Raw genomic sequence first — 11,070 nt, forward strand, 5'->3', positions numbered from 1 at the left:
GCTGTTACTATCCCCTCTCTGCCCTGGCCCCTTGGAAAAGCCTTTCCTTTGGGTAATTGAGGTTTTGTTCTCACTGGAAGCGCTGCCCTGGGACACACCGCTGGTGACACCCCCATACTTTGGCTTGTGATGAGCTGAGGGAAAATGCACCCATAATGGAGCTCATTTGGAAACTCCCTGAGCTTTTTGCTGCTCCCAAGCAGGGTATTCAGCTGTGACACCAGGTCTAATAGGCTTCTCCTGCTTCCTTTGACTCAGAAAATGGCTATGGCAGCTGCTAGTGCTCTGTCTTCAAACAAACTCCCTTTCTTTCTGGATTCTAAAGAATAAATGGTATTTCCTTGGCTCTAGGATGCTCTTGGAAAACAACTGTCAGCTCAGGCAGTGTCTCTGGCTGTGCTGCCACTGCACTGACCTCTGTCCAGTTGAAACTGGGCTGGTTGTTCCCTCCTGATCCTCCAGCCCTGCCCTGGAGCAGCAGCTGCCCTTGGCAGTCTCATCACTGCCTGACTCCCCCTTGGAGAAAGGAGGGGAGAGGTTTCCCTCCCCCTCTGCCACAAGAGACAAGCCCTCAGCAAGCAGCAAGTGCAGCAGTGACAGAGCAGTGTCTGGCTGGTGGCACAGGGAACAAGTGGCATCACTCTGGTGGGGCAGCAAACAGCTTTGGCCTCATTTACAGCGTGGTGTTGGTCACATTTCTCCTCCATGAAACGTGCACAGACCCAAAACAGACACAAACCTTACTAGAAAATTCTTTAATGAGGTGCTGGGCCCATGGCATTATGCCTGACAAATTCACCAGAAAAGATCCAAAGGAATAAACCAGCTCCAGATAATTCCAGGGCATGAGAATATGTTCAGTATCACCTTAAACTTGTCAAGGTTCATTTTCCTGACAGCCTGTTTAAAAGAAGAGTGGGTTATATGATTAAAAGAAATAAACCCCTCTCCAATGCCCTATTGTGTGATCAGCAAAAATAGCCTTTCTAGGTTCTCACCCACCTGGATGTCAGCATTTCCCAGAGGTTTTCATGCCTCCAGCCCTTTTCTTTGGCTGTGGAATCACAAGCAGGCTCTTGGGCACTGATTTTTGCAAAACAGCAGGCTTAGATATAGATTTCTGGATTCAAATATTGCCAGCACTTGCCTACAAAGCACAAGGCACAAATCCACAGTGTATAAACCAGAGTAATAGAAAAGCCAGGCTGTTAATCTTCATAATGTGCCTCTCAGTGGGGATTTCACTTGAATGTTATTTGCATTAAGTATGATAGTGAGTGGTGGATATGCAGAATAAATAAATTAAAGGCCATATTTAAGTCAAACTCTGTCCCCCTGTTGACTGCAGCCCCAAGTGTGAGAGCTGCTCACAGTGGCCAGTGCAGCTCTGCTCATCTGCCTGACCTGCTGAAGGGAAAAGTGGTGGCAAGTTCCACCACTGATGCCCTGAGAAACCTTTTGTGGAGAAAATGAACCTGTTTTGTGAGGTTAAGGGTGTCAGCCCAAGCTCTCTGAGTGCTGGAAGTATTGTGGACAGTTTTGCTTCCCTCTCCCATGCCCACACTCTGCTCATGGATTTTCTCCACAAAGGCTGAGCAGGCAGCAGGCTGGAGCCTCCCCTTGGGCTGCTGGGGATGGCAGCAAAGAAAATCCAATTAGACTTTCAAGGGAGGAAAAAAGGACTTATCCCAAAGGAGAAGTGAACTTGGTTACTTTATTACTGCTTTTCCTCAGTGGTTTTCTCTGCTGCAGCTCCTCTCAGCCTTGTGGAGCCTCAGGTACTACAGGGTTTTTTTCCTGGCATGGTTTGATCTCCAGGCTGGTTCAGAGTGCCAGGCTGGCCATGTGCCCAGCTCCTCTGGACTGCTGCACTCTGAGATACTTGCTGATCAAATTCCTGCCCTTCCTTCTTTCCCTTTCAAGGGATTTTCTATCCTGCATTAGCCAGGAAACACCTGCAAGCTGTCAGGGAGACAAGCCTGAGGCAGAGTTTGCTCCTTGGCTTAGTAAGTGCAGTCTATTAAGTGTTTGGGGCATACACAGCTCCCTATCATTGTACCTTGAGGTCAAATAATCTCTTTATTAGTCTAAACCTATCCTTCTTCTGCCTACAGTGCTTTATCAAACTTGACACACTTGGATTTAAAGAACAAGTATGACAGTGTCACAAGTCCATGACTGACAGCAATAAAAAATGAAACATGGGAAACTCAAAGGATTGAGTTTCTTTTCTGGAATTAAATGAGTATATTAAACTGCATAAATTACCCCCGAGGGGATAAAATGTAAGTTCTTTGCAGGAGGAATCAATAGTGATGCCAGTAATGAGTTAAACTTTCCCAGCAGCTGTGTGAGCTGCATTTTTATAAGATGGTTTTGAAAAAAATCATTGAATAGGAGAGGAAAGTGGGTTAATTTCTTATTGAATATACTCAAATAGTAATGGACTTATTAAACAAATTCTCCAAGGGAACAAGGTGGTACGAAAGTCCTGCCACACATTAAGACCACGTTTGCTCAGTTCAGCAGTGCAGACACCCTTTGTTCTTGATTAAGTTAAAATTAATAGGATGTGGCATTGCAATGACTATATTAATTAGCTCCTTGGAGTCCTGATCAAAAGTAGGGGTCTGCTGAGCCAGATGTCATCCTGCATCCCAGTGCTCGTGGCAGATCTGCAGCAGGTCCCTGCTCCCAGCTCTGGGTGAAGCTGGTAAGGTGATGAACCCCTTCTTTCAAGGTTAAAGGAGGGAGAAAATGGGATGGTTAAAGGGTGAGACTGCTCCTCCCCTGGCTGTCTGACACCTCCCAAAGCCCTGAGAGCACGTCGGGGCAGCAGGGAGCACCTCAGGCTGAGCCTGGCAGGAGGGGACCAGCAGCAGGGACCTGGCCAGGAGGAGGAGGCAGCAGGGGCACCCATGGATGAGCCTTGGCAACAAGGGGCTGCTCCCCTGCAGGTGACAGCACAGCCATGGGCAGTGCCACCCAGCCCAGGGCAGAGCTGTGCCACTCTGATTTAGTGGTTCTGAACATGCTGCCTGCTCTGTCTGTGACTCTTCAGTCCAGGGTTACTCCCAGCTTCTTCATGAACATTTTGCATAAAATAGATGCTTCTTCTCCCCTTTCAAATATTAGGCTTTATGCAAGTTTACATTTTTCCTTGGGTATTTTTTTTCCCCGTTTCTACACAGAAAATCTCATCTTTGATTCCTGTCTTCAGCTGATGATTGCCCCTGGCCCATGAGAACAAAAAAGCTTCAGAGAAACCTCACTGAACTTTTCCTCAAAGGAAAAGTTTCAGCTACAAAGACCTTGTCCATTCTGTCTTTCTCTCCCTGGGAGAGGAAAAGCCCCCATGGAGCTGTGCCCAGCAGGGCACTCTGCACTGAGAATTACTGAAGTGGAAAAGCCACAGGAGGTGAGGAGCAAGTCTCACATGCTGAAACCACCTGCAGGTGAGCAGCTCCTCCAGCCCAGCAGATGCCTCCTCTCCAGAGGCTGAGGATGAGAGTCACACAGCCCAGCCCTATGCCACAGCATCCCTGTCCTAGGAGGAGAAGGAGGGGTGGGGATGAGTTCCTGGTACCCCAGGGAGGGAGAGGAGGATGGACCTCCACAGACAAGGCACTTGGATAAAGGGATACAAACTTGTCTCACTAATATTTTCCTCCCATACACAGAAAACAAGAGAATGCAGAAAAATACTGGGAATGAACTGTCAGCTCAGAAATGTGCTCCCCAGTCAGGGTCAGTACTCCACCATCACCACCTTTTCTAAACCCGAGCACTTTTTCCCCAAATAACTCAACAGCTCAACTGATTTATCATCAGCATTATATGTTTGGGGTTTTTTGAATCCCACACCTAAGAGACTTTGCAATTGGATAGGAGAAATGGTTCCCATGGGCAGCAAGCCATGAGGGAAATGTCCCTGCAGGACTGAGTGAGCTGGGCATTGCAGGCATCTCCAGCTTCTCACTGCGAGAGTGGCCTGTCCTGGAGGGCAACCAGACAGACTGGGAGGGTGAAAACCCAGATTCATCTGCTTAATGGGAGAGAAAGGAGGGGTGTCAGCTCTGGGACTGATGAGTTTGGCATTTAATGATCTCTGCTTTAAGGCTCACACTTCCCACCACATCTCCCAGCCCCTCCAGTCACCTTTGCTCCCTCTCTGCCCCTGGCCCTCAGCAAGGGGCAACTTCTCAGCAGGGAAAAGCCATGGGGACACCATGGAAGCCCAGATTCCCCACCCAGGCACCCCTGTGTCCCACAGGGGGGTGCTGCACATCCTGCCTGCCTCGGGCAGGACACAGAGGCTTTTCTAAACGTCAGGAAGCAAAAAAGCCATCTGTGAGTCTCGAGCAGATGCTGCACAGAGACGAGAGTGAAAGTCTTTAAGGGAAAGGAGGGGAGAAGCAGGGAGATGACAATTAAATAGCTGTTTTAAATGATCTGAAAGATTAAAGGCACATGAAGGGTTTGGGATTTTTTTTTTTTTTCTCTGGGACAAGCAAGTACAAGATTTCCTTCATGTCTTCTGCCTTCACAAGCTGCTGGTAAGAGGAAAACCTAAGAGCTAAATCGATCGGCCACATTGCCTCATTTTTTTATTATCTCTCCAGCTGACATCTTGGGAAGGGGGAGGGAAAAAGAAATCAAGTGAATTAAAATCAATTGGGGGGGGGAAAAGAGAAGAAATTATGTAAGAACTGGCAAAACACAGCAGGCAAAGTGGTTATGTAAAGCAATGAACACAAGAGCTTATTTAAATTAGATCTAGCTGTGAGACAGAGCAGAGTGTAAACGGGCTGGGATTAGGCAGGCTGGGCTGTCGTGCATATGCTGAGTTAAAGCCCTGGGTTCCCTGAATAGCCCATGAAAAAAAGGCAGATTTTAGGGATGCTCCCACCACACCAGATGGGATGGCTGCTGGGGCGGGGGTCCCTCTCCACCACTGGGAGGATGGATCCAGGCACATTTACACACCAAAACCTTCATTTTCTTGTCTACCTGAGGGTGTGGCAGCACCATGACCTGATGGGGGACAGTTCTGCCTCAAAGATGCCATTTGTGAGGGGTAAGTGGCACCCAGGGCTTCTCTGGTGTAGTGAGTGATTTCGAACAGCTCTGTTATTAAAAGCCACAGTAGGAGTTTGGCTGTGACTTAAGGAAGAGAAATCATCTTCAATTCCTTTAGTCAATACCAGTATAAACCCAGGATTCCTGGACTATCGACTAATGCTGGGTAGGATTTGCCAGCAAACCTGGAGAGAGTTCAGCCACTTGTATTTATGGCTTGCTATTTTCATGCAATATGGAGAAATGGCTGTCATGTTTATTTACTCTGCATCACAGATCTGATGGTGGGCAGGGCCCTGCCTTCCTCAGCAGCAGAGCAGGGAGCACATCCCACCACTCTGCCAAGGTGCTCCTCACCAGGGGAAGGTGCAAGGGAGTGTTTGCAAGATCATACATGGAGCTAATAACTCTGTGAGCCTGTCAGACAAATGGAAATCAAATAGATGACCTTGGAAGAGTGTGTAGAGAGCATGGCAATGGATGTCAAGACTCCTGGTCCTTCCTTTCAGTTCCCTTCACACCTGAGGCTCTTTGGCAGCTCCCTTCAAAGGCATTGCATGAAGAAATGTAGGCAGAAATAAAGCTGAGGAGCCACTTGGGCAAAGAGTTGTTTAGTGTGCAGAGTTATTTACTCTACAAATCATCCAAACTGTGAGCAGTCTTCATAAGACATAATAAACGAGGGCTCTGGAGGGATGGGTGAGCTGCAGCCACATGGGCTGGGCTGAGGCAGAGCAGATCCACATGGAACAGAGATCCTTCCAAAGGGTGAGGAGGGCCAGAGGAGTTCCCCAAGTGCTGCCCTAACAAATGAGCAACTTGGAGCTGCTGGAGCTGTGGCAGTTTCTGGAGGAGCAGGGCCTGCTGCCATGTGTTTTAATAAATGGGATCACACCAGCTGTCTGTGCAAATCAAACATTAGCATGTGTCAGACACTCTCCAGGCACTTGCTGTGACTTGAGGGACATTTTACAGCAGAGCCATCCAAGCATAGGCTGTGCCACACCAGTGGGAAAACACCTTCCCCTGGGAATTTTAGGGGACCAGGAGCTGCCCACACCCAGCTCCCCTTGCATGTGTGCCAGCCCAGGCTCAGATGAAATCCTGGCATTTTAGTTTGAGGAGATCTGTGTGTGGGGACTGACAGTGCACCAGGGTTGGAGGCATTTCCTTCAGCTTCCCCTCTTCCCCAGGTTCTGCTGTGAACCTCTCCAGAAAACAGGGATGAAGGTAAGAAAGTAAAAGCAGGAAAATCAATTTGCACTGCATCTGACCAGTAAAATTCAGAGCTTTTTGAAAATCAGGGCTGAGGCTATGCAATGCTAATGGCACACAGGGCTGCACATGGTAGAGCAGGACACCCAGTGGGATCCTGTTTGGAGGAAGCTGGTTCCAGAGCCAGCCCCACGGGCACAGACTCAGAAGTGAACAGGCAAAACCTCTCATCCTGCCCCAGAACTCTCGTTTCTATTGCTGCCACAACAGGGAGCTTTAAAACCTCCTCCAGCTGAAGTGACATGAAAACATGAATTTACTTGTATGCCTTTAAGAGGTGTTTAATCTATGTGGAACAAGAACCTAAAACTGGCAGCAGTGCTTTTCAGGGGATGTCTGCCAGCTAAAGAGTTTACTAGACCTAAATAATGTGGCTATAATGGACTCACTCTTGGTACCAGATCCCATGTGGATGCCAAAATCCAAAGCAGACATCCCTGACTGGCAGAAGCAACATGAAAGCTTGGCAGTGGAGAATGTATAATAAACAAGATCCACAGGCTGATTAAAGCAGCTGCAAGAACAGTGATGAGCAAAGTTGGGAAATAGTTCTAAGAATTCCATAGTAGAGGCCCCACAGGGCTAATGCCTCGATGGCAAGGGGTGAGATGTGCCTGGTGTAGGGATGGTGGGGACACACAGTGTCACCCTGCAGAATGTCTCACCTGCTGCTCTTCCTGATTATGTGCTGCCCTGAGCAATTTGTAATTGCTAGAAGAATATCTGTTATTACCTCTTAGAGTTGTTGTGGAGCTTAAGTGGTGCAAGCTAATACGTGCAAGAAATTTCCTGAATGTTGTTTGAATGATTACTTTTTTTATTATTCTTACAAGGAATCCTGATTGTTCACATTCAGTCTAATTCCACTCAGGAATGTCCACTAAAATACTCAAAGCAAATACAGAGGAACTTTTTCAAAATCAGAGATGTTAAATGACTACAATCAAATTGGCCCTTATAATTCAGAATATTCTGTGATTCTGTGAAATACTTTTTCCAGGAAGCTTGTTCCAGTTCAGAGAGGATCATTCTCCTGTAATGATCCCAGCAAAACCGTAGCTCACACTGGTCTCTGAGGGTACAAATGGTTACAATGCCCTGTTCTGGGACAGAACTTGAACTTCTTTCAGTCAGTCAACAAATAAAACCACTTGGAGAACTAATGGCTTCCAAAAAAGAAATGCCAGTTTGCTTTAGACAGTTTGCCAAACAGGAATAGGAGTGAAATGTGTTGAGTGATTTATTACAAGTGATTTGCCAGCTCGAGCAAGTGCATCACTGCTCTCCTTAATTTAAAGACAGAAAATGAATTCAAAGAGATGCAGAGATGCTCTAAAGCAGCTTGAACCCACCACAAAAGACCAGGGCTCCAGATTGCCACCCAGCAAGACCTCTGCACGTCACACTGCACATCAGCACTGCCCTTTCTCTCCTGGCTCTTCCATCACTTGTCTTTTTTTAAACCTCTGCGCAGCTCGGGCCGTGGGAGCGCCGGCTCACACGCTGTGCCACGGTTTCCATTAACGCACTTCCAACCTGACTTGCAGCTGCTTTGCTTATTCACTCCAGAGCCCTCCCCGGGCCAGGGCCCTGCCTCACGGTGTGTGATGCTTCCCTGTGCTCAGAGGAATGGAGTGAAACCATGAAAAAACCTTCCTGGCTTGGCAAAGCCACTTCTGCAGCCACATCCCCCGAAAAGGAACAGATTGGCACAGTTTGGGTTTGGTTCTTCCTTCTCTCCCAACAGCTGCCTCTTTCTTTTAACTTTTAAATTAATCCACTAGTTAATTAAAGATATATATATGAGGAAAAGCCCACAGGTGAACTTCACATACACATAATATATTCGTGTCCTCTTACTCCTGACTTGGCTAATGGGATAAGGTATAGCCTGAATTATTGCAAGAGTGTAAGGTACACTGAGAATTGTTTAAAGTGTAATCTCCAAAGATATGGCTAGGAAATAATCCTCTGGTTTTAGCCCTGCCATGGTAACAACGAGCATCAGTTTAATCCTAGAAGGAAGATGAGTGGAAATAATGCATTTCAGTCCCATTGTTCTCAAATCAGATGGCTCAGTCTCCTCAGAGAGCAGAGAATTTGGGTTAAGTACACTGGGCTGCCGCTGACAAAACCTCCCTGGCATCTGCAGGAGAAATGCAGCCCTCACCACCTCAGATGAAAGTTAGGGATCATGATAAAATGCTGAGGAAATCCAGGGCTTCTATCAGGGCTTGATTTTGGTTTACTTGAACAGTACAGAGGGGAAACAGGGAGAGTTATGTCGAAACATTTACCGACTCTGATCTTAAATCTAAATGCATATACCCTCACCTGCTTTTAGTGGGAAGGAATGGTTCTGATTATTTCCATTTAAATTCCCTCCCTTCGAGTGTGGTAACATCCCAGCGACTTCAGTACACAGGCAGCTTTAAATTCCAGCTGCCCGCTGTTTAACCCCACCTGAAATTCATGTTCCAAATAAAAAATTGAGCAGCTATCACATGCAAGCCTGGCAGCCAAGGGGCTATGGAGATTGGTGTCTTGCTCTCTTCTGTCCCTCCTTCCGTGTCTCTTACATTTTTCAAGCTCAATGCTCCAGTAAACAAATGCCTCAACCCGCCAGAGCACTGGAGCACGGCAAGTGTTGATGCTGAAATCCGTTCCACGCATGGGCGTGTTGGATTTAGCACTGTGGGGAGGGCAGCAAAGCCGTGCTGAAGTCAGGAGGGGCTGCTAAAACCAGCTACGGATTTCCCCAAAACAGCAAAAATAGCAGCCTCTGGCTTCCACCATGCAGCTCCTTTTCAGAAGCCTATGCTACACCGTGTCTGAAACTTTCAGAAATTAGGAGCTGTCACTCCACGGAAGAAAACGGCTCTGGACCAACACAAAGAACGGGGAGAGGGGGAGAGATGGTTTTATTTCCCCTGAACTTGCTGGCCGCTTTCCAGCAGAAGGGGGGGAGATGCAGAAAATGCAGAGAAAGGGTGGAGATTTGGGGCTTTCTGGCCATGATCGGCCACCAGGAGCTCCGGACAGGGACACGGGAAGCTCCGGGCACGGGAAGGGGCCCCATTAAGCACGGAGCAGGATTTTCCCCCGTGCAAGGTCTCTGCTCAGCCAGGCGGGTGCGGGGAGGGGGCAGCAAGCGGAGCCGAGACCCCCACAAATCCCTCCTGAGAGCACCCCGGGCCGGTGCGTCCCGCCAGGGCTGCCCGGGACATCCATCCCGAGCCGGACCCCGCTCCAGCCTCCGCCCGGCTCCGCGAAGTTCGGCCAGCCGGGGGAGGAGGCTGCTCACCTGGATGACCGTCTTGAGCGTGGAGGTGTCCACGATGGCCGTGCAGATGAGGGAGTCGGGATCCCGGTCCTTGCCGTAGATCTGCCCCATGGTGAAGATCATGGGGATGGCGAGCAGGAAGGAGGCGATCCAGATGCAGCTGATGAACTTCTTGGTGCGGCTGCGGGACATGATGCTCTTGGCTTTGAAGGGGTGGCAGATGGCCATGTAGCGCTCCACGCTGAGGCTGGCGATGTTGAGTGCCGTGGCATAGGTGCAGGCGTCCCGGAGGAAGTAGTAGCCCTTGCAAACGGCCCCCCCGAAAGCCCAGGGGTGATGGACCCAGATGAAGTTGTAGAGCTCGATGGGCATGCAGAGGAGGAAGATGAGGAGGTCGGAGAAGGCGAGGCTGGCCAGGTGGTAGTGCACGGTGCTCTGCAGGTTCTGCAGCGACTTCTTCCGCACCAGCGTGTACGCCGTGATGGAGTTGCCCACGGTGCCCACCAAGAACAGAGCCAAGTAGATGACGGTCACCATCACTTTGGAGTAGATGTCGGTGTTGACGTCCAGGTCCTCCTCGTCGGGCACTTTGGGGAGCAGGTCGGAGCGGTTGGTGGCGTTGGCATAGCCGCTGGGGTGCGGCTGCAGCGGCCCCGCGGGCACGGCCGGGGCCGTGGCGTTCGGGTGCATCCCCGGCGCCGGGCAGCACCGCCCGGAGCCGCCGCGCCGCCCGGAGCCGCCGCTGCCCCCGGCGCGGAACTTGGCCGGTTTTAATGCGGCGGGAGGAGCCGGCGGTCCCGGGGCTGCCGCGCGTGTGCGAGTGCGAGACGCGCCCCCCGCTCCGTGCGAGAGCCCGCGGCCCCGGATCCCTCCTCCCTGCGGCTCCCCCGCACACGGGTGTGTGTGTGTGTGTGTGTGTGTGTGTGTGTGTGTGTGTGTGTGTGCTGCGCGGAGCCCCCGCACCGCACCGGGACACCGGCACACACACCGGGACACGGACACACACACCAGGACACGGACACACACACCGGGACAGGCACACACACCGGGACACGGACAAACACACCGGGACACGGACACACACCGGGACACGGACACACACCGGTACACGGACACACACCCAGGGACAGACACACACACCCAGGGACACGGACACACGCCGGGACAGGCACACACACCGGGACACGGACACACACCCCGGGACACCGGTACACACATCGGGACAGGCACACACACACAGGGACATGGACACACACCGGGACAGGCACACACACCGGGACACGGACAAACACGCCGGGACACGGACACACACACCGGGACAGGCACACACACCGGGACACGGACACACGCACCGGGACAGGCACACACACCGGGACACGGACACACACACCGGGACAGGCACACACACCCAGGGACACGGACAAACACACCGG

The 11,070-nt window shown here is 50.5% G+C and overlaps 1 protein-coding gene across 1 annotated transcript in view; it reads right to left on the bottom strand.

The window, feature by feature from the left end:
• Positions 1-10,357, bottom strand: part of NTSR1 (neurotensin receptor 1) — a 53,834-nt gene extending 43,477 nt beyond the window's left edge. The window contains exon 1 of the mRNA XM_059862674.1: positions 9,659-10,357. Within this exon, the coding sequence (XP_059718657.1) occupies positions 9,659-10,327 (669 nt within the window). The 5' untranslated portion in view covers positions 10,328-10,357. The remainder of the gene's footprint in view (positions 1-9,658) is intronic.
• Between the last annotated feature and the right edge of the window lie 713 nt (positions 10,358-11,070).

This window comes from Haemorhous mexicanus, chromosome 18 (genome assembly GCF_027477595.1).
Source record: "Haemorhous mexicanus isolate bHaeMex1 chromosome 18, bHaeMex1.pri, whole genome shotgun sequence".
Taxonomy (NCBI): domain Eukaryota; kingdom Metazoa; phylum Chordata; class Aves; order Passeriformes; family Fringillidae; genus Haemorhous; species Haemorhous mexicanus.